Source organism: Astatotilapia calliptera, chromosome 16 (assembly GCF_964374335.1).
Source record: "Astatotilapia calliptera chromosome 16, fAstCal68.1, whole genome shotgun sequence".
Lineage (NCBI taxonomy): Eukaryota > Metazoa > Chordata > Actinopteri > Cichliformes > Cichlidae > Astatotilapia > Astatotilapia calliptera.
Window position 1 is genome coordinate 34,513,522 of NC_137437.1, and position 27,840 is coordinate 34,541,361.

Consider the following 27,840-nt stretch of genomic DNA (forward strand, 5'->3'; position numbering starts at 1 on the left):
AACGACACATCTACGCTTCACATTTTTTTGAGATGTTTCAGGTTTTTTATGTGGTGGGTTTAACAGGTGGTTCAGCAGCTCCTGAGGACAGATGCTGACCTGACCTTGTGCAACTTCAGCCAGCAGACAGCGCTCCACATAAGTCCGCCAGAGCTGCGGGAAGAAATGGTGAGGTGGATGTCAAGGCCTCATCTGCCCCCCCAGGCGCAGCTACTGCAGGCTGCCTGGCAGGGAGACCTCCACTCCTTACAGCACCTGCTGGTAAGCTCACTTCACACACACACACACACACACACACACACACACACACACACACACACACACACACACACACACACACACACACCTGAGAGTCAAAGGATTTCCCAGATGAGTAAAGACAACACAACAAGGGCAACAATCTTCTCCCATTACAAAAGCACATGCAGTTGTTGCGCACTGTGTGGCTTTGGAAAATGTAAAGGATGACATAGATTTTGGGCTTTTAACTGTATTTTAATAAGTTTATTTTATATAAGCTTTTCATACTAATAAGGCCCGCCCCATAGCCACTCACGCGACACCAAAGTAATTAAGTAACTAATAAACAATTAAATGACACAAATGTTTCAGATTTTTCATCTACTGTAGAATCTTTTTAATGAGTTCACAGTAAAAAAAAAAAAACAATAAAAATGAACAAATAAATACAGTGGGGCAAAAAAAGTATTTAGTCAGCCACCGATTGTGCAAGTTCCCCCACTTAAAATGATGACAGAGGTCAGTAATTTGCACCAGAGGTACACTTCAACTGTGAGAGACAGAATGTGAAAAAAAAATATCCATGAATCCACATGGTAGGATTTGTAAAGAATTTATTGGTAAATCAGGGTGGAAAATAAGTATTTGGTCAATAACAAAAATACAACTCAATACTTTGTAACATAACCTTTGTTGGCAATAACAGAGGTCAAACGTTTACTATAGGTCTTTACCAGGTTTGCACACACAGTAGCTGGTATTTTGGCCCATTCCTCCATGCAGATCTTCTCGAGAGCAGTGATGTTTTGGGGCTGTCGCCGAGCAACACGGACTTTCAACTCCCGCCACAGATTTTCTATGGGGTTGAGGTCTGGAGACTGGCTAGGCCACTCCAGGACTTTCAAATGCTTCTTACGGAGCCACTCCTTTGTTGCCCGGGCGGTGTGTTTTGGATCATTGTCATGTTGTCACGTTTCATCTTCAAAGTTCTCACTGATGGAAGGAGGTTTTGGCTCAAAATCTCACGATACATGGCCCCATTCATTCTGTCCTTAACACGGATCAGTCGTCCTGTCCCCTTGGCAGAAAAACAGCCCCATAGCATGATGTTTCCACCCCCATGCTTCACAGTAGGTATGGTGTTCTTGGGATGCAACTCAGCATTCTTCTTCCTCCAAACACGACGAGTTGAGTTTATACCAAAAAGTTCTACTTTGGTTTCATCTGACCACATGACATTCTCCCAATCCTCTGCTGTATCATCCATGTGCTCTCTGGCAAACTTCAGACGGGCCTGGACATGCACTGGCTTCAGCAGCGGAACACGTCTGGCACTGCGGGATTTGATTCCCTGCCGTTGTAGTGTGTTACTGATGGTGACCTTTGTTACTTTGGTCCCAGCTCTCTGCAGGTCATTCACCAGGTCCCCCCGTGTGGTTCTGGGATCTTTGCTCACCGTTCTCATGATCATTTTGACCCCACGGGATGAGATCTTGCGTGGAGCCCCAGATGGAGGGAGATTATCAGTGGTCTTGTATGTCTTCCATTTTCTGATGATTGCTCCCACAGTTGATTTTTTCACACCAAGCTGCTTGCCTATTGTAGATTCACTCTTCCCAGTCTGGTGCAGGTCTACAATACTTTTCCTGGTGTCCTTCGAAAGCTCTTTGGTCTTGGCCATGGCGGAGTTTGGAGTCTGACGGTTTGAGGCTGTGGACAGGTGTCTTTTATACAGATGATGAGTTCAAACAGGTGCCATTCATACAGGTAACGAGTGGGGGACAGAAAAGCTTCTTACAGAAGACGTTACAGGTCTGTGAGAGCCAGAGATTTTCCTTGTTTGAGGTGACCAAATACTTATTTTCCACCCTGATTTACGAATAAATTCTTTACAAATCCTACCATGTGAATTCATGGATTTTTTTTTTTCACATTCTGTCTCTCACAGTTGAAGTGTACCTCTGGTGCAAATTACTGACCTCTGTCATCATTTTAAGTGGGGGAACTTGCACAATCGGTGGCTGACTAAATACTTTTTTGCCCCACTGTAAATACATTTAGATTTTACATTTATCATGTCAAAAAACAGTTAAAAGTGTTTAAAAGTTAATACTGTTAAAAGTGCACTTCTTTTTCTTATGTTAAGCTATTTCAGGGATTTTAAACATGTGATGTCTACACTGGCACAAAGGGAGAGTTTCACTGGTCCAGCCCTCCTCTGATCAAAGTGAGCTGCACGTGGCCCACAACTGAAATGAGTTTGCCGTCGTTGGATTAAACAGTGGTTGAACCAAAAAAAGTTTTGATTCTGAGACTGAAAATGTTGTTAAACCTCTAAAATCATGAGAAAATATATATGTGATTCTGTAATGTAATAATAAGGCACATTTAATTTGGCATTTCCAAATGCATTCCTGAATTATAACCAGCTCAGAGCAGCAAAGAGGCCTGCCATTGTTAGTGTGTCCTTTGGTGACTTTGTGTATCTGGAAATGTGATACTAACGCTCAGGTGCTTTTGTAAAATGACTGGAAATAGCCCACACTGTTTGGGTATGCTGACAGCTGAGTACACAGGTTTATTTATTTATTTATTTATGAATTAAACATAAACTGAATGAACTAATAACTTACATATATCACCTTGGTTATTTATTTATGAAGCACACAGGTGTTTGGGGTATTTCATATGCAGGATTCTTTTATATTTAAAACGTCGGTCTGTCGCTGCTTATTTAATTCATTTTTCCAAAACTCTAACTTGTTACAAACATTTCCAGCACAAAGTACAGCTCACTGAATGCAGGGTACGGTCTGAGCCTCATGGCCTCATTTCACACTGCAACACTTTGTTACTCCGTGTGCAGTTTTAATAAAGAGAGATCAGTTGGAACAAAAGGCCAAAATCTGTTTTAAGAAATGTGAACATGCAAGATGAAATGTTTCTGTGGTGTTAGGGTCCATCGTGGAGCATTATCTGAGACAAATGTAGGAGATAGAGTCTAAAAGGCTGGAGTGGAGAAAGCAGATGGTTGATGAATATTTTGAATTAGATGCCATGGACAACCTCGATGAGGCAGAGATGGGGAGAAAGAGGATTGAACAGAGTCTGAATATGAACACGATGCATTTATAGAACAGGGACTGGGGCTGATGGCTCTGGATGGGAAAAGTGATCAAATGTTGCATGAGGTGACTACATGAGAAAATGGAAGGAAGACGAGGAGAAAACAGATCTTCATTAGTGTTTAGTTCCCTATAAAGCATCAAATTAATTCTCCCATAGCCGTGAAGAAGTGTCTGTTTGCTAACTAGTACCATCTGACTGCTTCACAATAACTAATTCACACACATTGAGGCCAGTAACATCTAATGGTGGAAATGGATGACACTAAAGTGTGCTGCTTGTTATATCAGCAGTTTAATTTAGAATTTTTCCCCCTGTGTTTGTGTTTGTGTGTGTTTGCACGTGTCAGCTTCAGACCGACGGGCTGGATGTGAATGTTCCAAACAGCGACGGTGTGACAGCTGTGATGCTTGCTGTCAGGGACGTCGACCTGTTTGAAGACTTAGGAGCACATCTGCCATGGGAGCACAAACCCGTGGAGGTCATCAAGGAACTGCTGGGAGTTTCTGCGTAAGAAAGCACAAATACATGCTCATATTTATACAGTAGACAGGTAACATTAAAGCCTTTTGTCATCGAGCAACATGCTGATTTAAGTATTAAATATGTTCACTAGAGTTCACTAGAAGTGCAAAAAAATATATTGAGATTTGTTTCATCTGTCTTTTAACTTCATCAGTGATTTGATGGTACGAGACCATAACGGCTGCTCTGCTCTCCACTACGCTGCTAATACCAACAGCTTTCTGACAGAAGACATCATCCATGTTCTGATGGAGGCGCTAAGTCAAAAAGGTACACACACGCACACGCACACGCACACACACGCGCACACACACGCACACCTTAACCTCATTTGTCTCACTCTTTGCGATCAGTGTTCATTCAGCCAGCAGCTATTTCACCAACAAGTTCTCTTTAACTGGCAATAAACTGATCACCCGACCAGGTAAACTGAATGCCACTGATGATTTTGTCACAATGGCAAGTCCTGCTGGAAATCATTGTGCCTTGGCATTCACCTCCCACCTACCTACATTGTGCAGTCCTCGCACAATCTCCATAGCTACAGCATCCCCGATGGCAGCGGTCTCCTCCATACCACACAAACTGCTCAGGAACAGCTTTAGAGATATGAAAAACTGACCAATCTTCCAAACTCCATCAGTAACATACACAGGATTTCCCTTAACCCGTGGAGGCCCCATCCCACAGGATTCACAGGATCAGAACATCAGCAGTTCCTAAAGAGACAGATGTTCCTCCGAAAGTCAATGGAGACCAAAAAAGGAGGTAAAGGGACAATAAAAAGGTTCAAAGGAAATAAACGTCCCTGCTCAGCTGTGCGAAAATCATGAAATTCCTTATTTCAACAGTGTTTTTAATCTTCTTTGGAAAAGTAAGGATTATCATTTCATGCTCTTTCAGAACGATCACAAATCGGATCATGTCATGCAGTTTGTAAAGGTTTCTGTAAAATGTAAATGATCCTGTCTACAAGCACTTTAACACTGTTGTCCAGCACTACGGCACTCTGGGGTGTGAGTGTAACATCACAATGCATGACTTTGATCTGCAGATTATAAACCAAATCAGCTGATATCCCTGTTTCTTATTCTGTGACACTGCCTGTAGATTATATTAGAGTACTCTTATTGTCGAGTGAGTTATTTGCTCTTTACTCTGGTTAGTGTTTAATTGATCAGCTACTTATTAAACTTATTAAAATGAATCTAAAGTAAGCATGTGCCAATGTACGAAGTATAAAGCCTCAAATTCTCCGTTCTTGATCTTCCTGGCTTTCTTATACGGATACAAATAATCGGCATACCAGATTCATTCATAATCCTGTTTATCACAGTAAAACGTCTGCACTCATGTGGGTATAAGAAAGACTTGTTTGTTAATGTGTGAGGGAGCACTTTACTAAGAGCCTTTACATGTGACGGAGTCTGCGTCAACAAACTGAAACCATGTGACAGAGAGAGCATGGATCAATATGGATGAAAACATCGTTTAAGCCAAAAATAAAAATAGCTTTTTTTCCCTTTTTCTTTTACTGTTTCTAACCTATCAGACGCCTGCACCCCAACCCCAGGAGTGTGGCCCCAAACAGGGATTTGCACAATTTCTGCAGGAAGAAAAAAAGTGGACTTATTTTACTTTACACTTTACTACTTCTTTCTTTTCCTGGTTTTGTGTAGATGCCGTTCCTATTTCACAAACACGGGATTTGGTCTCAGAGATTGGAGATTCAGACGGAGAGTTGGACATTGAGAGCTTTTATCCTAACCAGTCGATAGTAGCCACGCCCACAATGACAGCAACCCGTCAAGATCACTTTCTTCAGTACAGCCACACCAGGGTGAGTTTTACGTCTGCAGTGTGACCAGCAAGCTGTGTGTTTTTCAGTGCAGTCAGTTCAGTTAACAAACACACAGAGAGACAGTGTGGTCACCCAGAAGACATATATATGGACCAGTAATTGGCTCTCTGTTTGAGTGTACACGTGCTCTGTGTAGCTGACACCGTACTGCCATACTACTGTATTGTGGGTGTTCTTATAGGAAAATTAGATGAGCAGACAGCTGGTTAGCTGGAGGAGACCAGCAGGTGGTTTACAGGGAAGATCTGTAGTGTATGTACACAGGTATAATGTCTGTGTGCACAACACATTTAGAGTAATACATATATAGAATACAGGGGGAGTCCATAGCAGCATATTAGACTCAGTGTAGAATGAAGAAATTCAGCTTACAGGAAAGTTCAGAGTCATATATTTAAATTATAACGTTATAAAGTTTTACGTTTTTGTGTCAAAGTCACTTGTGGACATTGATGCTACAAGTACATTTAATCTAATTGAAATGTATATATTTGTTTTAAATTATTTTAAGCATTATAAACATAAATTCCATCTGGAAGATCTTTTATGAGCCTCATTTTTAAGACTGGAGCATGTATTGACGACCTCACCTTTGTTCTTGGTTCCAGGAAGTTCCAGAGTCTCCAGGGAGCCCCCCTCAATCTGACCATCATAAAGACCTGAGCCAAGGTAAGGGAGCTTTAAGAGGTTTTAGCCATGTTTACTTGAAGTGTTTGGTGAAAATGAAGCGGCATTCCTTTTGTGGACTTATTAGATTGGACTAAAATTGTGCCCTAGTTAACCTAACCTTTTAACCTAAGAGGTCAAAAGGGTTAAAGACAAAGTTAACATTAACTTGCAATAAAAATGCCTCTCAGTTCACGGGTCCTGGATGGCAGCTAACGCTTCAGATTTTGAAAAAGGAACATAATCAGCATCCCAAATAGGCCATGAGATCAAATCACCTTCTAAAAGGAGGGGGTTGGGGGGGTGACTGGATAGGAGTGGTCTCGTACTCAACCCCAGACGGCATGGTTTGGACACCACAGAGGGAAAGCGAGGGTGTTAGACAGGACACCAAAAGCATTTCGACTACAGTGAGAGAAAGAAACTACTGACCAAGAAATCGGGATAGAGGAGTGATAGTTTAAAAAAGAATTCTTTAAAGTGGCCTCATCATGGGATCAGAGACCAACAGGCTCAGAAACAGGTAAAACCTATTATTTCCTCTGTGATGAGCATTAGTGCGGTAAATATGAACGCTGTGCTGCTGTACGTTTAATGTAGAAAATAGTAAGTGTGAACTTAAGTTGAACTTGTTCGTTTGTATGGTTATCAAGGCTCTTTGTGGAGTTAGAAAACTCTTTTCCTGCTGACTGTTACAGGAGGTACAACGTGGCTTTTCTGTTTTTGTACCACTGACAGACTGTTTGGATGGTACGTGTTTGAGTTTCAGCTCAGCATTTTACTACGAATACTGAAAGAATAAAAATTACATTTGATGAACGGGTGTTACGCTGTGTGTTTGTGTGTGTCCGGAGCAGATAAGGGGATCCCCCCCTGTTCCCAAGAATCCATGGAAACACTGATAGACATGAGGGAAGCCTATCAGGAGGCAGGCAGGGGAGGCAGGTGGGCACGCTAAAATCTCTCTCTCTCAAGCACACACATTATCATGTGCGGTCTTTTTAAGTGTGTATTCACTGTATCAGGATAAGAATATAATTTACAAGCTGGTGATCCTGCGCTGACTCCTGTGAACGCATCAGCATCTGTTTATAGGTAACCACAGACTGTTGTGTACAGACAAACATCTTTGATGTGTACAGGTAATAGCCTGCAGCTATAACACACAGTCCTGTATATACAGCATACACTCTCAATGGGCTGGTCAACAAATCCCCCGTCCTTTAACACCAACAGCAGAAAAGTGTCTGGTTACACCCACAGATCTGCGCACAGGCACCTGTCACCGTGTCCAGAGGACAACCTGTTCTAGCCAAACAGGTTAGGAACAGGGGGAGAGGGGGCTTTGGTGAATCAGCCCATTGTCTGTTATGAGCAGCTCTCACCACTGAATCAACTCCAAGCTCTCCAAGGAGAACAAAGGTCTTTAAGCCGGTCTCTCCTTTCATAGCGTCAGCTTCCAGAAATGTGAGCAAAGTGAGGCTTTACATGCAGTTTGAAACAAAACAAACTTCAAATGCATCTGTACATGTCTTTCATTAATGTTCTTCTTTATAATTTCTCAGTTCAGACATTATAGTGTGTCCACAAATAATAATGAGTTTCTTCATGACAACCATAAAGGGTTTTCCACTCTTTTCCTCAGTCAAGATGTGTCTCTGCCCAGTTTGCACAAGAGCAACAACAGCAGACACCGGGGCCATGCAGACCATCCTCTGGCATCTGGCTTGCTGAGTGTGAGAAGCCCCTGCCAGCCAGTACCCCCACCACACAGGTATACATACACGTGAACTATCAAGCAGCAGATAGCTAACTTGTTACGCTACTTGTTACCATCACAGATGAAGAGAAGCAGGTGCAGCAGTGCTGACAAGAAAAAGTTTAACAAATCACTGGCACTCACAAAAACTAAATATTGCTTCTTCTTTTTTCAGGAGACGAAGAACAAGAAGTGTGGTTGCTGCATCGCCACCCTCCCACTTGTTGTCTGTGCCAGAGCCCAGTCAGCTCAGCCAATCGGCTCCCAGCATCATGGAACCTCTGCTGTGTCCAAACACTATGATGCAGGCCAGAGCACACATCCAGACCCGTATGTACTCTGCATTACACGTTATATTTCAATGACGTTTGATGGTTACATCTCTTTCTATCTGCAGGGTTGGGTTCTCATCATACTATAAATGAACAAAAGGTATGTTTTAATTACAATCCTTCCATTTTCCCCAATACTTTCATTTCTTTTTCATCCACATAATGTTTTTATAATGAATAATTCCTGTATTATTAATTTGCCACGGGTTTCTCCAGGGTCTCCTGCCCCGAACACGAAAACTCTTGGCACCCCTGGACAAATGCTTCAGAGACGGCACCGCTCTGCCTGTACTAAAGCAACATGTTCCCCTGAAGCCCATCAGTCAGAGCCCTATTTCTACAAGGACCAGGTTGAAAAGAGAGAGACTGTCCTGGGGCAGCTCATGCATTGACCCTTCAACGACGAAGGATGGCAGTGTGGAGAGCGGGTCCAGCAGCAGCCACAGCTCAGTCGATTTAGAGGATGAGGACGCTGACAGGGATCAAGATGCATATCTGACTGTCAGTCACAACAGGATGTTGGAGCTTCCGAAGGATGCGAGCACCGCTGAGGCTGATAGGACTGGGAAGACAGCGCTGCATTTTAAAGTTCAGTCAAAGATTAATCATGTTCCACTGATCCGCAGATCAGGACATAGCCTGAAGGAAGACCTTATCAATCATACAAGTGATCTTCACAACAGTGAAATAGCTTTGAACTCTCAGAATGAAGGCAAAGTGAGCCGTATGAATATTACAAAAGAGTGTGCTGACAGCGAGTCATCAAAAGCATATGACTCTGCAAAAAATGGAGACACTCTGACTCAGGATGAAGGCATTTTGAATAATGTAATAGTTTTCACATCAGAGTCAAAGGACGAGAAGAACAACGTGGGGAACACTTCTGAACCCGGGACTGAGATTATCCACGGAGTTGTATTTAATGTGAATAATGATCTAAATGAATTGAGGAATGTGAAACAGACAGAAAAAACAATAATGAAGTATTCCTGTGATGAAGAACACCAGGTAGACAAAACATTAGTTTGCAGTCCAGTAGATGAAACGTTAAATCCCAGAGCTGCTGTGGGGAATATTCAAATTTGTGCTTCACCTGAAAACATTCATCGGAACGATGGAGATCACAAGAAAGATGAGAAGCTTACACCGGATAAGGAGAAAAGAACCAATGTGAACTTTGAACTGAGAACAAGCAATCACACTAAGCAGCCTTTCAACATACTAGCACATAAAGACAGAAGCATTTTAAATCGGAATAAGTCCAAAAGCAACTTTAAGTACTCCTTGCTGAATACTCAGGTCAAAGATAAAACCAGGAAAAGTCCCGAGCAAACTGGTAGCAGAGGGGGTACTGTAGCTAAAGCCAAGTCAAAGATGAAATCAAAATGTGCTCACTCTAATTCTGACACTTCATCGCCACGGAAGAAGGTTATTGATTATGCACAGAGCAAAATAATACATCCTGTCACTACTCAGCAGCACGCACAAGGGAGGGAGCTGAGAAGTGCCCAGCAGCTGAGAAAACCCTGTGTAGAGGAAACACCAAGGTCTAAATCTGCCGTTGACCTCATCACCTACAAGGATATGTTTCAGCAGATACAGAGTCAGAGTCAAGAAGGGCCAGCCATCTATGAGATGTTTGCCGGTCCTGTCTATGAAAACCTCAGAGTTCCCTACACCTGTGAGAAACTAAACGAGAGAAGCCCTCCCCAGTGTGCTCCACCTAAGAAGACACAACAGGGCCATAAAGCAAAACACAGGCAACTGAAATCAGCACACAGTAAGCCGAACAGAAGCCCAGCTGAGACAACAGTGGTTTCAGCTAAAAGCAAAGCAAAGCCTGTGCCGTCCAGGATAAAAACTCCAGTCACACCTGTCAGGAAGGGCATCCACAAAGGGCGAAATAATCCTCAACTAGACACTGAGGTAGTTCTTAACAAAGGTGTCAACATTTGTCAAGACAAGGGTGAAAGTCACCTGTCTACAATAGAAGAGACCTTTCCTACACATGACTCTGAAACGATCAAATGTGATGATGACAGCACTCTCACTACACCAACATCTGCCTCTCATGGTGCAGATTTCAGTCACACACACAAAAATATTCAAGACACAACAGTAAGTTCATTAACAGGAAATCAAAACGGACCACTTCCAGAGCCCGTGTTATCAAAACGTCCTCATCGGCCAAAGATGGACACATGGACATCATCAAGTAGCAACAGCTACACAATTACGTCCCCTGTTTACCAGAAGTTTCTGGATGAAGCAGGTGACGGGCCACTTACAGACGATCTGCTGCAGTGTCTGGCAGAGGAACTGATCTCTTTGGATGAGAGGGATGCATCCATAGGCCCGCTTAATCCAAATAAGGAAAAGAGCAACCAGGAATCCAGCAGAGAAGATGATCGTGTCATGGGACTAAATATGTTTTCCGAGGTAACCGTTTCGGAAGTCAAACTGTCAAATCTTTATCTACTGATAAATACTGCTGGTTGAGGAGGAAACAATAAGGTTTTCAGTTCTGGTTAGAGAATCAGGGTCTGGAGAAGAGATGCTGTTAGATTGTTTATTCTTCAAAGAAGTGGAGCAGCGGAGAGTACATGCAGAACTGGTCACGGGGTATACGTGCCATGTGTTAATTAAGCACCGTGATTCTCCCAGGACTCTTGAAGTAGGAATGTATGTGTAATTTGCACAATACGTATTAGAGAATAAACAATGCAAACAGAACTGGTAAATGTGAAACAAACAACACATTCAAGCAGATGCTGTTTGTGATGGCAGGAGAGGGATTACTTTCAGTTCGGTGGTATGTCTGCTGTTAGATTTCACTGGGCAAGCACTGCTTTCCTTGCTTGTCCTGACAGAATAACGTTGCATTCATTAGCTATTTCTGTGCTACGGTGAACTCTAAATCTTGACTGAAACTATTCTAATAATCATCCTTTTGCAGAAGATCACCCAGCTGTTTTACAACTATTCTTTCAAGAATTTTTAAATGAAGGTTAAACATTGGCCTGCAGTTAACTAAGACAGGGAGATCAAGTAAAGGTTTAAGTAATGGTTTAATTAACATTGCCTTTAAAGCCCATTTAACAAAGATAAACTGATCATATTTAAAACTGAAGCATTACTAATGCATAACAAAATGTTGAATGAGCTGATAATTAAGTTCAGTCACTGTGATAACGCTTTCTTGTAGTGTAATTATCATTATGTGCCTTTTATTGAAGATTGCTTTAAGAGGCAGTGGCACTGTGCTTGGCTCTGGGTTGGTCTTGGATGACACCGTCACATGGAGAAAGGGTGAAGTACTCGGCAGGGGCGCCTATGGCACAGTATGTATCCTAACTTTTGATAGCACATAGCAAAAAAACTGAACAAGAACTGAGCCGAAAATTGTTAAATTACTCAGAATGACCTACTTTTGCCACTGTGTTCATTTAGGACTAAATGAACTACTAGAATTGACCTTCTTTGACATTTTCTCTGACATGAAAATTTGCTTTTCATTTATTAAAACATGCACTCCAGAATATTCCAGAAAAACCAAAATCATTTACAACAGCAGGTCTTATTGCCTCACATTACCAGGTGTACTGTGGCCTGACCAGTCAGGGTCAGCTAATAGCTGTGAAGCAGGTGATCCTCGATTCCTCGGACGCTGATGCTGCAAATAAAGAATACAGTCGTCTGCAGGGGGAGGTGGAGTTGCTTAAAACCCTCAGACACATCAACATTGTTGGCTTCCTGGGTACCTCGCTTCAGCAGCATGTGGTTTCCATCTTCATGGAGTATATCCCAGGAGGCTCCATTGCAAGCATCATTCACAGGTTAGTCTGAAATATTTTGTCTGAAGCTATCACTTCTGGCAAAATAACTGTTCTTCACAAGAGTCCCGAGTACAAGTTATTATCTGATGCCCTCAGATTTGGTCCACTGCCAGAGCGAGTCCTGGCTCTGTACACTCAACAGATACTGGAAGGGGTGGCTTACCTTCACATGAACAGGGTGATTCACCGAGACTTGAAGGGAAACAATGTCATGCTAATGCCAACTGGTGTCATCAAACTCATAGACTTTGGATGCGCACGTCGACTAAGTTATATGCATCACACAACTTGCAACAGTGTTGACCTGCTCAAGTCTGTTCATGGCACGCCTTACTGGATGGCACCAGAGGTACACTGGAGTTCAGTCATTAAAAAAAAATTTAATCAATAATCTGCAAACATTTACGCTGCCATGAGACCTCAACTTTACTTTTTAGACATTTGTCTTCTCACTTCAGATTATCAATGAAACGGGATATGGGAGAAAGTCAGACATATGGAGCGTGGGGTGCACGGTGTTTGAAATGGCCACAGGGAAACCACCGCTGGCACACATGGACAAGATGGCTGCCTTGTTCTACATTGGGGCTCAGAGAGGGTTGATGCCTTCCTTACCAGACAGTTTCTCAGAAAATGCAAAGGAATTTGTAAAAATCTGCTTGACAAGGTGAGATGTAGTGCAAAGATTTGTTTTAAAAATGTATTAATTTATTTCACAAGCTCAGTTGCATGCCAAAACAATTTCAGATTTACTATATCAAGCAGGTATGAGACCTGGTGATACTGTGTAGGTCTAACACAGAAGCAGAAATCCACTGTGTAAGTCTATATACTTGACTGTTTTTATTTTTTAACTATTTCAGTGTAAGGTGACATTAATGGTTTGAAACGTGTCTAAAATATAAGGTATCCTGTGCAGAGGTTTCAACATGGTGGGCATGTTGTCCGTTTATTATGTGCAGTCTGTGGTTACATGCAGAAGGCGTTGCATCTTTTATTTCGTTTACTTTGATCTAATTTCATTGTCTCTCTAGTGACCAGAAGCTACGTCCATCAGCTGACCAGCTGCTGAAGCATTCATTCATCCCCACAAATGTGACGTGAAAGAGGAAATATGCACCGCGATCAGACAGGACTGTTTTCAAATTACAAGATTTCACTGAGTTTGATTTATACAACTCAAAACATCAAATGGTCTTTTGTGACCCTGTGAGAGCTTACCATCTATTCAGCACTATAGCAGTAGTGCCAATGATGGGCAGGATGAAGAAGAAAAACCATAGTTATGAGAAGCACTTTTGTATACAGTGATATGATCTATAAAATGTGAATTACATGTAGGATTTTTCCTTCCTCATACATGTGCCATTTAGTTTTTATGGTATTTTCAGTTCTAATAAAAAGAAAATGCATCATCTATACTTCAGTCCAACCATCATTTTTCAGTGACCCCCATACCTTTATATTGAATCACAAAGAATTCAGCATTTAACCGTGTTTAAATATCATGCCACTGGAAAAAAACAGCATGTCTCCTCAAATGTAACTACAAATCAGTACAGTATGTTTTTATTTTGCATGAAATGACAAAGACCACCAGGACTTATTCTGTGTCAGGGTAGTGGCAACATTAAAGTTTATTTGGAATTTTGAAATGAAAAATGGAGAAAAAGGATGTGAAGACTAGCTTATGTTCTACAACTGCAGTAATCCTGTGTGCCCGAATGCAAATCCCCAATCAGGGTACAATATAGCCTCAGCCTAATTTGTATTTTGCACACGCTTAACATAAAACAAGTAACCCAGTTACAATCTAACAGAGAAGATTGGGTCATATCAAGAATCTACAACGGAAGAGTGTTTAATGTATGAAAGTGATAATAAAGCCGTGTCCAGACACGGACAGGGCTGCAAACATAATAAAACCAACTGAATAAAAGAAAGTCAGTGATACACAAAAACTATGAAGCACGTCTACATTGCAGATATTTGAGGTCACCTACATATCAGGCAGGTCAATCTGCCTGTGGCCAATTATTCACAGCTAAATGAAAGCGAGCCAACAAGTGTTTCATCCTGAACAGTACCCTGTGAATCAGTGACTGAACAATGGGCATCTCCATTTTTATCTAAAGGGCTACAACTTTATGAAATGTCTGATGCAGTTAAAATAAAAAGGGTTATGTAAACTTTAATAGCACAACTACTGTCCTTGCCAGCTTTATTTTTTTTTCCTTGTTGAGGCACAACCTTTGGCATCCAGCTTCAAGTCTACTTAAGAGGTCCAAAAAAATTATTTTTTGGTACAAATTGCATCGCTCTTATGTGATAAGTAGGTGTCGGATGTGCCAGTTGCTGAGGGAATCAAGTAATATTCTCTGATGGAAACCTACAGTACATCACTGTCTTATAGCAAGGCTGTAAGAAGCACTGGAATGCTTCGATCATTTACCCGATGATACCCACTCCACTGATCAACAAAATAAAACGCTTTTATAGGTATTACAATAATCTTGTTATACTTACAAGCAGCTCCTAACCTGAGTAGTCATGGTATAGCTTTTTTTCTTTAAACATACAAAAACGTATGTACATTTATCTCCATTTTTGTAAACAGCAAGTTAGCGCTCTCCTTCCAAATCCCTTTGATTGAAACATGCAAATCATACGCACAGTACTTAAGTATAAAAAGAAACCAAGACAAGAAAGTAATTTAGGAGATGAATTTTAAACACCTAAAAAATTGCATCCATCAACAGTACTAAATGGAATATCAGCAAACTGAAGGCATCTCCACCTGGCCACCATCTTCCTCCATAAAAACCACAAAACTGTGATTCAATGAAAATAATAAAAAAGAAAGAAAAAAAAAAAGAAAAAGGAAGAAAGCAAGGAAAGTGCACCTTCCTTGCTTTTTATAGAACTTGTAATACTTGTGTTTTCTCATATGGAGATCTGACATGTAGGGAAAGAACTTCTCCCCCTGACGGAAACAAGCTTTCCCAAACACACAACCACCTTTTACACGTTCCTAGACCCATTTGAGGAGGAAGAATAACAAAGCAACAATTCAACACAATAACAGAAAGAGGACTGAGCACCAAAGCCAGAGATGTGACAGTCAGGAAGCATAATTTTTCATCTTTCACATCTCAGAAGCTGAGAAGTCCAACAATACTCTTTTTTTTTGCAGATAACTTTCTGCCTTTCAATAAAGGGTTTATCATCACATAGAGGTTTTTTTTTCTAGGGCACTTAACAAAGAGGTGAGCATAGTCTTTAAAGTTTGAACTGTGTGTAGTTTGTTGCCATTTTCATGTGCTGGCCATGGCTGCAGAGGGGTGGACTCAGTGTCTCTGCTCTCCCACTTCATGTGGCGATTCACTAGGAGGAGGGTACTGCTGAGAGGTCCGCAGCCCACCTGGGTGTGACAGGAGGGGAGGAGGAGAAACGAGAATAAGGAGAAGGAGGAGGAGAAGGGTGGGGTGGAGGTAGGGAGGGAAGGAGGTTAGCCATAGAGCTGCAAGCCAGATGAGACACACTGCAGTACAGGAGAGGAGCAAGGAGGGAAAGAGGGGGAAGAAAAAGATGAAGTACCTGCAGCACTAGAGCCACCCTTGGAGATTTTGCTCACTTTGGAGCTAGCAGTGAAGGATGGGGCCGAAGGGTGGTGGTTGTGGCTGGGCTCTGGATATGCCCTCTTGCGTGATGAGGAGGTGGGCCCAGGAGGCCCATGTGTTGTTCCTTCCATGCTGATGAGTCCAGGAGGACCTCGCAGCAGGCCTATCCCAACGCCTGAGCCCTCTGTAGCTCCGCGGCCGTTGCCACTGTGTGTGGGGGCGTGACTGTGTTTATGGTGGCGATGGGGGTTGTGCTCTGCCCCACGATGTTTCTCTTTGCTCACCATCGGGCTGGAATGTTTACTTTTGTTGTTGTTGGTGCCCATGCTTTCATCTGATGAGCTGTGACGCTCAGAGGACGACACTTTAATCTTCATTTTAAGCTCATCTTTGCTCATCTGTTGACTGCTTTTATCCAGCTGGGAACCACTGCTGGCCCCCGGCACAGCTAAGCGAACTTTAAGCGAGCTTTTGTCCCGTTTGTCACTGTGATGGCGTCTATCTTGGCCCGAAGATGAGGAGGGCACTTTCATTTTCTTTGGGGAAGCTGTAGCGCTGCCACCACTGCCATGGACTGTTTGTTTTCTGTTGTCTCCTTGGCTCATCACGGATGGTGCATAGCTAGAAGAGGAGGACAACAAATCCTCCCTTACATCACAGTCCATTACTCCACCATGCTGTTCCTGCCTACGTTTCTGCCCGGAGGCAGCCAGCTCTGCAGCATGTTTCTCTCTGTATTTATCCAGTGACAGCTTCTGAGCTGGAGACGGCTGAGCTGGTGGAGGGTAAGCAGACTGAGGTGCTAGTTGATGCTTAGCAGCTCCACTCGCACCAGCTCCCTTTTGTTCTTGTTTGACTGGGTTGAAATCTATTTTTTCAGTCTTGTATACCATTGGATGCTGAAGCAAAGAGGAAGTAGAAGTTTGCAAAGATTCTGGGATAGGGATGCTGAGTGATTCTTGTTTTATACAGGTGGTAGAGTATCCTTGCTGGCTCTGGTTGCCCTGGGGCCATTCACTGTGGCTACCTGGATTGTATGTGGTGGCTATGGAGTCTAGAGCCAGAGCTACTCCACCGGACTGGCTGAGCATGGGCATAGGAAAGGTAGTGCCTGCTTTGGAAAACCCTGGGTTGGAAGAAGGAACGCCAGGAAATGAGGCATCAGCTTGGTCCTGGGCCAGTGAAGGTCCAGGAAATGAGTTGTCAGTCATCTGGGCGTTTTCAGTCTTAGGCTTTTTGGCAGCTTGCGTTGCCTGCAGGACAGAAAATAAGGCTGGTATGACTTTGGTTTTTGTAGCTGTAAGATGATGGCAAATGTAACCCACGTCAACTACACACTGCCACATGACCTACGTCAGCTGATATGAGGTCCCTCTCCTGATTTGCTGCATAAGATAAGACCTGGGTGTGGAGGAAAACTTTTCGGCTTCTGCTGTGGCTATAAGCATGAACGGCGTCGAAAATGGCGTGGGAAACACGGCTCTTTCCTTCTCTTAAATGAACCATAAAAATTGTAGTGATTCAGCAATAAGTGTCTCGAACCTTTGGCGGTAGCAATGGCAGCTGGTCAGTTGTTTCTATAATTGAATTTGCATTATTCTTTATACTTTGCTTTGAGAACGATTGTTTCCGTACACTCTAGCTTATTTAATCACTTAAACATGCTCTTTTTGAAACAGTGTACACTTAATTGATTATTCTTACTTGTTGGCTTAAATTCGGCTGTGCTGTCTGTTAGACAACTGCCTTTTTTCATGCTGTTTCCGTATGCGTTTGTTGCAAACACTACCTGAACATAGCCTGAAGTGTACAGATAAAGCTATGAACCTAAAACAATGAGAAATTTAAGTGAACTACTGTACTTTTGTGAAATGTCATAATGTAATGTTCAGAGTCACATTATTGTATGGAACAGTGGGATCATAGATGTGTTTACCGGTAAACTGAATTAAAATTGAAATGTTAATGGACTTGGCCCTACAGGTCCTGAATATTCCAGCAGTGAAATTAACGTAAGCAGATTTATTTATTTTGTGGTTGTACTTATTTTGTTCCACTTCCCCTCAGGTCTTCAGCAGCTACGTGATTTTCGCCTACATTGTTCTCTTAAGAAACTTTCTGTCTCAAGTCTCATCATTCACACCACCTGGGCTCCATAAATAACCTTTCCTGCTGCGCATCAGTCAGTTATCTCTACTTAAACTAGCCCTTTAATAATTTACACAAACTGGCAGTAATGCTCAATGTGGCAAGATTTCGACTACAGTTCTCTAACAGCACCTACATGAGGTATTTGCAATTTTAAAAACCTGCTGCCAATACTGCAAAAATAAAATATAAATACATTAATGGCTAACAAACAGGGGAGTAAATCCAGCCTACCCTCCAGTTGCGTATCCTCTTTAGTCGGCTGGGCGTTTTCTCCAGAATCTGCAGAAACTCATGGGTTAACTCTGAAAATGCAGGATATGCTGTTAAAATTCTGATGTCACTTTTAAAGCTGTTAGTTCTATAAACTTGTCTTGGTTAAGTATGCCTACAAAAGAACCAAGAAAAGGACTTAACGCAAATTGCAAGAGATTACTCTGAATTAAAGGTAAAATTCTGTCTCACCATCAAGCAGCTCCAGAGTGACAGCGTTGTCCACATATTCCCACCAGTGTTTCCCATCAGTAGAAACCGGGATCTCCCAGTTGGACCACTTGCACGCCAGATGGATGCACACACAGGCAATCACTGTGGGCTTGTACTGGAGGCAGAAGGTAGTGAGGTGCAGACTGCACGTTGTGTGATGGTAAAGGCACATGAGTCAGTTGATTCAGTGCAAGTGTGGTCAGGATTAGTCCCACATGTGGACAAAGGAGAAAAACAAGAGGGGGCCGACAGCTTTAATATAATGTTGGAACAGGTTTCAAGACTCATTGTTTTCTAACAGTGTTCATGTTAAATAGATTTTATGAAGTAAAGGATTTAATACAAGCACAGCTGTATGGTTGCAGGTATGATAAGGAGATCATTCTAATGGTGTCTAAAAGTAACAAACATCATAAAAATGTAATAAATCAATTCAACAAACAAATGTAAATATCAAGAACAACAAAAAGGTAGTGAAGTAGGGAATGACTCCACTCATAGAATCATAGTTATGTCTTTGCAAAACACAAGGATGAGGCCACCCATGCAACAATGACATCATCATACAGTTATCTGACAAGAGTACCTTCCTACAGCACCCCCTGCCCCCCCCTTCTCTCTCTGAACTGTGTTTAAATTGCTTAATCAGGTGGCTCAACATCAGGGCAATGAAGGCATACAACTTAACAGCCCTGTTGTATAGGTATGATTGTACTGAATGAAATTTAAAACCCTAATTAAATACGTATAACTGCAGTTCAGTTTGACATGTATCTGTAAAACTCAACTGCAAACATGAGAATACTACGGTGGCCACGAGTTTAAATGTACTGAAACGTAAGTAAATGCCAGCAAATAGGAAAATGTTGCTAAGGCACACAAAGCACAACAGAAGTCGAACAAACAAAATCTAACTCGCGTAATGTGATGGACCAGCTGCAGAAGTGACAGAAACCAGAAGATATGAAGCAGAGACACTCAGCGGAAGCAGAGGGTTTTTCAGTGTTAGAGGGAGAAAAAGAGTCAACGTAATGTGTGTAATTAAATAATACTGTGGCCGTTTACTGTTAGGACTGTCACTTATGCAGCTGGTCCATCAAGTTATTGTGTTCCAAAAATCACTTTTCCTGTGTTTTTGAATTTTTGTGCCATTGTGCTCAGTGTGGTTTTGCACAGGTTCGACCTGTAAGGGTCACTGCAGAATACAGACTAACTACTATTACCAGTTAAACACTGACAGCTAAAATATAAGAAAAACAAAGGTTAGGTTCTTAATTATGGGGGGGGGGTTCGCTTTTTTTGTAGGAGCTATCATTGGACATTTCAAGTGTACCAAGGCCACGATTTAGATCTCTGCACAACATCTCACTGCTAATGGGACCTTAATCCATAATCAAAAAGCCTAAAGGAAGACAGTCGACTTCATAGTTAAATTTAACAACATTTTAATAAATTATTAATGCCGTTGTAGGGAGAAAAACAGCTTTCAATAACTTCTGCATCAGTACATTTTAAACACTGCAGAGAGTACAATGCCTGGAATATGTCTAAATGTTGTGATGATGACAGTTATCAAAGCCAATGCTTTATATACTCGCTCTCTAAATGTATGTTTAACCAATTTGACTGAAAACAAATCTAACGTAATCCTTATTACTGAGTCAAAATAAATTTGAGTTACAAGTTTTCTACATTTGAAGTTCCAACACATCTCCACCACTCACACTCAGCATCCAGACACTGTAAACTGAAGTTTCAGAAGACAAAAAGACATTGGTAATAATTTCCTCTACCACCTACATTAAAAGAAACCCGTTAAGGACCCGGTTTTTCACCTCAGAAACATGGCATGTCCTTTTGCCCTTACATTCAAAAAACAAAAACCACACGCACACTAAATGATTTGATGAAATTAGTTGCGCATCATATTTGGGTTTTTCCATAGCAGAGGTAAAGTTGTGCCAAGCCATGCAGTAAATGGTACAACTGTTTTTCCACTGCACCACACAGCAATAATAGTCATTTCCTTGAACCACTGATAAAGATCAGTAATGCAGCGATAAACACATTCTATTTGCTACAACTTATCTGCTTTTCATGGAAGAGAGCAGTTTACCACTGAAGAGCTTTAAAAAAAAAAAAAAAAAAAAAAGCATCCTACAACAGCTAAGGTTTGGTTTTCAATTGCAGAAAACGAGTTCAACTATTGTTATTGGGGCGATCGTGGCTCAAGAGTTTGGAGTTCGTCTTGTAATCGGAAGGTTGCCGGTTCAAGCCTGGCTCTGACAGTCTCGGTCGTTGTGTCCTTGGGCAAGACACTTCACCCATTGCCTACTGGTGGTGGTCAGAGGGCCCGGTGGCGCCAGTGTCCGGCAGCCTCGCCTCTGTCAGTGCGCCCCAGGGCAGCTGTGGCTACAATGTAGCTTGCCATCAGCGGTGTGTGAATGTGTGTGTGTGAATGGGTGAAGGACTAAATGTAGTGTAAAGCGTTTTGGGGTCCTTAGGGACTGAGTAAAGCGCTATACAAATACAGGCCATTTACGAGCAGCTAATAACTAGTAAAATGAAACGCTAAAAACACAGGAGTCAAACTAAAGGCTCTTTTCCATTAGTACCTACTTGGAGCGAATCGCCACAGCCTTCCATTAGTTCATAGTACCAGGTACTAAAGTAGTGCCTGCTAGGCCGAGTTCCAAGCTATCTGAGCAGGTACTAAATTGTGACGTCGTCAGACTGCACGGCACCGATTGGCTGGTCAGTGGCGGCACTTGAGTCATGAGAGCGCCTTGTTCACAAAAATCAAAAACAACCGTTTTTGAAACCTGGCAACGAAGGAAACGGCCACCAAAAAAACCCAAACAAAACAACAACAACAGATCCTATACTGGAACCCAGTCGATCTGTGTTGAGCCAATCTGAGTAGGTACTAATGGAAAATGGCCTTAAAGTCCAAACCAGAAGGGTGAGAAAACCGGCATTCAAGTAGCAAAAACTTCAGTTCCTCAACTGGCCCCTTAAAATTGGCGCTCTCTGCATGACATGTGTCACCTCTCAGACAAACTGTTAACACCAGCACTGGTATAGGAGAAGAAATCAAAAGCAGAAGCAAAGAGATCATCTCCCTCTGCACTCTGAATCAGAGTTTCTGTGTGGATACATATCATTAAGTTTTGGCAAAAACCAATATGATCCTATACTCCCGATTCACTTACACAGTAGAGAAGCAGGGCTTTAACTGGGTTACTAAAAAGAGCTCGAGCCAAAGTAAAACTAGAAAAACATTTTTCACAGCACCGTCACAGTTATATGACAAAATCGTGTAGCTGCTGAAGACCTAATTTAGTTATTAAAGTTGTTTCAACTTTAATTGAAAAGTCTACTTTGGCAACTCTTGTGCTCTCTTCCTGCCATTGCAATATAATGCAGCATTATTTATGTAACCTGTCATAAATGACAGCAGCTCACTGGAAAAGAAAGATGGAAAACGTCCTTCATTTTATCTGCACTAAATGTTGCTGCCTGCAAGCTGCAATAACCGCTAAACATGATCTCTTTCTCTAAATTGTCATAAACATCAGTATCGCAAATTATGGTGATATATTGTTGAGGCTGTGTCACTCACTCCTATCCTGCTGTAGGGCTGTAGTGGAAATGTATGTCAGGATTGCTTGACTTAGCATGGTGTGGCTCAAGTGGACCAACCTGGGCTAATGGTAAAACCCTGATGTTTTTTGCAGGTCCTTAATGGGTTATAATTAGCTTTTTCTTAAGCTTAAATCAACTTTGAACTAGAAGTGCATTTAATGACAAGCAAACATTACAAAGGCTGAAGATATCTAAAGAGATGATACATTTTGAACAGATTCATATGAAAAACAACATTTTAAGAATTAATCTGCGGTACTTACCGAAGGCCCTCTATGAGAAATGTTTACATCTGTGAAATCTTTAGCTGCTATTCAGGCTACCAAAGTGTCTTTCTTTTAGAATTATGCACTTTTTCGCAACCGAACAAACGTGTGGGTTTCAAGCGCACCACTACACTTCACATTTTGCATTCAACCCATCTGTGCCAACACATGGTCCCTTGTACAATACACCGCACTGCAACTGGGGCCGGTAACGCTACAAGCCACCACGTCCCACTACCTTGGGAAGAAGGGAGGGGAGCTGAGGGGAGGAGGCAAGCGTCCCAACAACCACCAGCGCAAGTAGGGCCGGTTGGACACTGAAAGGGTACCCTGCATTACAGGAAGCTATGGTGTGCAGTCAAAGTGCAACAAAGAGGGGCAGGATAACAACCTGTTGGTAGCCATGAAATAGGAAGTCTGTGCCAGATCCTTGCTTGCTGAAAGAGAGGGGAAAAAACAGAAGGAAAAGAGAAATCAATTTTTCTGCAAATCAAAATTATTTTATCATTAATATAAGGACAGAATGTCAAGTTTACCATTTAAGCAGATTTCCAACGCAATAATTAAGGCAAGACCGAGACTGGATAAAAACTGAGCTAAGCTAGTCCAACATTTTGGAAACTTAAAAGCTGTGGTACCTTTTCTGAATAGAGAAACATTAATCTCAAAAAAGGGCTTATAGCCAATTAAAGCCACTTCCAAGGTAATACAACAGGGCAACAGGGAATGTAAAGACGTGTTTGTAACCGGACATGGACTGTAAATTTGTCCTTCGTCTACACCACAAAAACAAACAAATTTAATACTACCCCTTATAGACTTTTGTCTAGTAAACAGTGAAATTAATATTTTGTTCATTTTCAATTGTATTCATAAACAAGTGCGATATATATGTCATGTGCACAAAGTAGAATGGTAGCAATACATTCCTGGATGACAGAAAATATTAACGTTTTGGTAGTTTTTTTCCTGCACAGAAGAATTTCTGGCAACCTAAATATAGTCCTTTTGTTAAGGGTTTCACTAACTCAAGTATAATAGGAATAAATGTTTGTCAAACGATCACAAATGCCATGAGGATGCATATATCATTATGAATTAGGGTGCAGGCTAATTCTGAGACAGCAAAATAAGTATGTGTAATCTGAAATTTAAATATATATTTTCAGCTCATAATTATGTCTTATTTTAAGAATATTCCAAACTCAGAACACTTAAATGCACAGCTCTGAGCTGTGATTTCTCTCTCTTTGCTCTCATCTGCTCTGCAAAGGCTGCATGGACTCTGGGTTACAGTTTAGTCAGGCAGACAAATCATGCATGAGGGCTAACACAAAATCCACCAATACTGGAGCAATTTATCAATAACAAAGGCAGCTCCCATTTCTAAAACAAACAAACAAACAAAAGTTTTAGACAATCAGTAATTTGTATGAAGGAAATTTAAAGCTACCAGGTTGGGTTTTTTTTTAGGACTGTAGCTGCCGGTAATCTAGCCTAGCAGTATTAAGATGGACAACGTTTTTTAAAAGCACACATTCTCTTGCTTTTATTAGAAACAAAGATAAATCTGAAAACAGTTTCTAGCTGAATTTTTGTAGCCATTGGTTTATTAAAGATTACAGTTATATTCTAGTTATATGAAATAGTAATATCTCAAAACTAATTTCATCTCAGTCTTGCTTTAATAAGCGTTTATGCTATGTCAAAAACAATGTGAAGGAAAAAACAAAAAACAAAACACAAGGTTAAGTGTTTTCACATAAGCATTAAATCAGCAAGGTTTTCTTCCCCCTCCCCACCCACATCTGAGGTGGGATAAACAAGAGCAGAGGGCACAAAGAGCAAAGAAGGAAGCCTCTACCTCGCACTAGCTGGGTACATTTCACCACATCAGTGTGTGGGTGATCAATAGTTATTTCAAAGCCTGGAACAAAATACATGACAGGTGAGTTCAACACAGACATAGCTGGGAGGTGACATGTCATTTTGTGATTAAAAAAAAAGGTAAAAAAGCAAGGGAATTTGCAATCAATTAATATTAGTACACATCTGTGTACTGTTGTTAAAAGTAGATTTTGGAGCTTGATAATGAAATTGGGTACATTTGAAGTGAGACTTAATTAACTTGTATAAACAGATTTTCCACGATTGAAGTAGGAGAGCACAAACTGTTCTAGTCAAACCAGAGATGCATCAATCCAATACTGGGATTGGTATCTGTCCAACTGTGACTCAAAAAGCTGGCGCAATATCAAGGCTAATGACCCAATCTACACCCGATCTATTTGACTCCATCTCGTTCTGTCTCACAGACATGTGATGTAGAAGCCAGAAGGATGATTGTTCTGGGGCACTTGTGGGGAAGCTTTTATGTAATGTACAGTATTTGCAGTTATATAACACTTCTCTAGTCTAGGAACAAAAGGAGAAACAAGCATGACTGTAACATAGAGCTATGTGCATTTTGAGCTCAAATAGTGCTATAGCAAATAAATGACAGAAATAACACTAATAAATCTATTTACCCACAATAAATAATGGAATGTTTTGTGTAAGTTTTCATGTAACATTTTACTAATCACTGCAGATCCACGAAATGTAATTTATCTAGGGTACTCCTTTCTTAGCTCTTGTTTTACATATAATCTAAGAAAGTGATGTTTAAAATTAATCTCATGTTGCCTAACATTACATTAAAAACAAACGAAAAACTATCCCAAGTCTCTTCCTAGTGAAGAATACATATTTCAACACTGGTATAAAATCACTACAAAGTATCAGCAGATACGCTTTAGGTATCACAAATGGGAAAAGTTGGATCGGTGCATCCCTCGTTGCAACATAGAATTTTGCAATTAGATGGAGAAAAATAAATAAATAAAAATCAGTGCCACATTCGTAACTAGCATTAGCAAAAAGAGAATGACATGTCACCTTTACATGATTCACTGAAAACATGTATGTGAAAACAACCATATGCAAATAAAACATTTCAGTCAGCAGGCTGTGATAAACAAAGTCATCAGTAATCAATAGCACTACTCCCTTACTTATAATTAACCAATGATATTGACAAACAAACCGCTCTCAAGTCATCCACTCCAGTCACCACTACTCACCCAGGGTCTGCAGCACTATGGATTCAAGTATCACCAGCTCTTGAGCTTGCTGGAGGTATGCCTGAAGTTTGATAGACAGTCATTACAACACAACTGTAATGTGTCTATTAATCTAAACCCCTAACATCTGATTGCAAATGGCCAAAACTCCAAACAGAGAGGCTCATTACACTATTACTGCAAGCCTTGATGGGTGATTTGTTTTGTACACACCAACTGCAGGCCAGTGCAGAATAATCAGAACCGTTTTACAGCGTAGGGAAATGCGGCCCAGCCGCTTTAACACAGGCAAACCATGACCACTGAGACAACAGGAAAGAATTTTTTTTTAAACAATACAATATGCACAGATGCCGATACTTACATTACTTTTTATGTCTAGAGGCGGTTCTTGGGGATTTAGGCAAGCATGTGCAACTTTGATTACATGTTCGAGTTTCCGAGGTTGCTCTTCCACTTTTGCAGCCAAGAATAGGGTGGTTGGAGAGATTATCTGTATAAAAAATTAAAATGCAAGTATATCTGTCAAATCTACTCAACAGGTGGCTGGTGGTAAACAAGAGAGCTAGCTATATTACTACTTACATTCCTATGGAATTTGCTGAAAGAATGGTGCATATAAAATCTATGCATGTAAACGATTGCTGTGTTTATTGTTAATTGAGAGCTGAAGGGAGAGTCAAGGAAATATTAAGCTTAAGGTCAGAGCAAAACAAATGCTCTTATATTTATGTCAACATACACACAGTCTGAGCCGATATACGTCAACTTTTTCAACAAAAACGGCAATTTGACAGTTTATAGAGTCACGATTCGCATCTTATTAGCTTTAAATAATGGCCTAAATAACAAAAATCACTGAGCGTAGAGAGAAATCTAAAGTTTGTATTTGTGTCGGTACAGTGACATTAATATAAACCAGAAGAGGGAAATTAATGGATTTTAAAAAACACTTACTACAGACCAAACTATGGAAATATAACGTTATCCAGTAAATAAATGATTTTTTTGTGAAGCTGTGTATTTCTGTGGGCCAATCGAAGCTACAAATTCGCTTCAAGGCCTTCAACACGCGAACTATTAGCTAGGGAAATAACTAGCATGCTACATTAGCGCGAAGCCAAAAGGGAAAACAATTAAGAGTGAAATGCATTACTGTTCTTAAAGGTAAACGACTTAATAAGCTAAAATATTTTTCAAGAACATAACAAAACAAAGCACACCAACTGAAAAGTCCCGCGCCAAGCTCCCGAACCTCAAAAGCGGTTCAAAATCAGCTAACGGGCATAGCTAACGGTTAGTTAGCGCCATGTCTCCGTCCAGGCTGCTGGAGGAGGAGATATTTACAAAGGATACACGTTGAGTCTTTGACCCATATCTTGGATCAGATTTGCCGCTTGCTGTCGGTAGGAGAGTTCTCGATCTGCGTCTACTCCACTTCGGCGAGACGGCGTGTTTTCGAGCTGTTCCCGGGTGAAAAACCATTTCGACGAAGACCCCCGGCACGCCGCCATTACTCTCCAACGTTTGCTTGGGCATCAAGAAAGAGGATATGACGTCAGTGTCGCACAGGAAACGCAACTTTTCCGACTTGTGTGCCCGGTTTTTAAATAAATGAAGACTGCTTTATTGCAAAGGTTATATTGTCACATGCACGATAGAAATAAATATAATGCTTTACAGTTTTACAGTATTACACAGTATAATGAAACTTTTATTTTCCCAGCCTCCCTTCCCACAAAACAATTATATAAATGCAAAAAAAAAGATCAAAGAAATGGACAAAAGAAAGTGCAAGTAATACATAGAAACAGTGAAATGAGTTTAAAAAATGTTTAAGCTTGAAAGCCTTAGTTGTCCCTTGCATTGCGCAAGTCTAGTAACAGATCTTAATTAGTGTAATAATGGATAATGGTTTGACCTGACAAAAAGCCTAGTTGTAGATGTTATAAATTTCATTGGCAATAACCACAATGGACAGGATTCTTAATGAGCATATCAGAGGGACGGCTAAGGCTAAGCAGTTAAGATACAAGATTTGAGAAGCAAGGCTTGAATGGTTTGAACTTGTGCAGAGGAGTGAATGTGGATATATTAAAGGATGTTGAATGTGGAGCTGCCAGGCAGGAGGAAAAGAGGAAGACCACAGAAGATGCTGTTGGTTCTTATATAGCCCTTTTTTCTGCCTCATTCACCCAAGCAATTTTG

At 41.2% G+C, this 27,840-nt stretch overlaps 2 protein-coding genes across 6 annotated transcripts; one reads left to right on the forward strand and one right to left on the reverse strand.

Annotated features, from left to right (window-relative positions):
* Positions 1-5,491: 5,491 nt before the first annotated feature.
* On the forward strand, positions 5,492-14,499 carry map3k19 (mitogen-activated protein kinase kinase kinase 19). 3 transcript variants are annotated; one of them, XM_026143667.2, is made up of 12 exons: positions 5,492-5,731; positions 6,361-6,421; positions 7,276-7,363; positions 8,064-8,192; positions 8,353-8,507; positions 8,575-8,609; positions 8,726-10,948; positions 11,746-11,850; positions 12,107-12,345; positions 12,442-12,694; positions 12,804-13,012; positions 13,380-14,499. In XM_026143667.2, the coding sequence occupies exons 1-12, from the start codon at positions 5,684-5,686 to the stop codon at positions 13,447-13,449; spliced, it is 3,615 nt and encodes a 1,204-aa protein (XP_025999452.2). In that variant the 5' UTR covers positions 5,492-5,683; the 3' UTR covers positions 13,450-14,499. The 3 variants fall into 3 exon arrangements, with proteins under 3 accessions (XP_025999452.2, XP_080147312.1, XP_080147313.1); XM_080291186.1 differs by lacking the exons at positions 5,492-5,731; positions 6,361-6,421 and adding exons at positions 6,451-6,941; positions 7,117-7,168; XM_080291187.1 differs by lacking the exons at positions 5,492-5,731; positions 6,361-6,421 and adding an exon at positions 6,451-7,168.
* Positions 13,959-27,186, reverse strand: ccnt2a (cyclin T2a). 3 transcript variants are annotated; one of them, XM_026143663.2, is made up of 10 exons: positions 26,989-27,186; positions 26,218-26,299; positions 25,997-26,125; positions 25,633-25,693; positions 24,375-24,437; positions 22,902-22,947; positions 18,579-18,742; positions 18,348-18,418; positions 15,943-17,218; positions 13,959-15,766 (listed from the first exon to the last, which is right to left on the reverse strand). In XM_026143663.2, exons 1-10 carry the CDS (start codon positions 27,144-27,146, stop codon positions 15,693-15,695), a joined length of 2,124 nt encoding a protein of 707 aa, XP_025999448.2. In that variant the 5' UTR covers positions 27,147-27,186; the 3' UTR covers positions 13,959-15,692. The 3 variants fall into 3 exon arrangements, with proteins under 3 accessions (XP_025999448.2, XP_025999447.2, XP_080147314.1); XM_026143662.2 differs by having other exon boundaries at positions 13,959-17,218; XM_080291188.1 differs by lacking the exon at positions 24,375-24,437 and having other exon boundaries at positions 13,959-17,218.
* Positions 27,187-27,840: the final 654 nt, after the last annotated feature.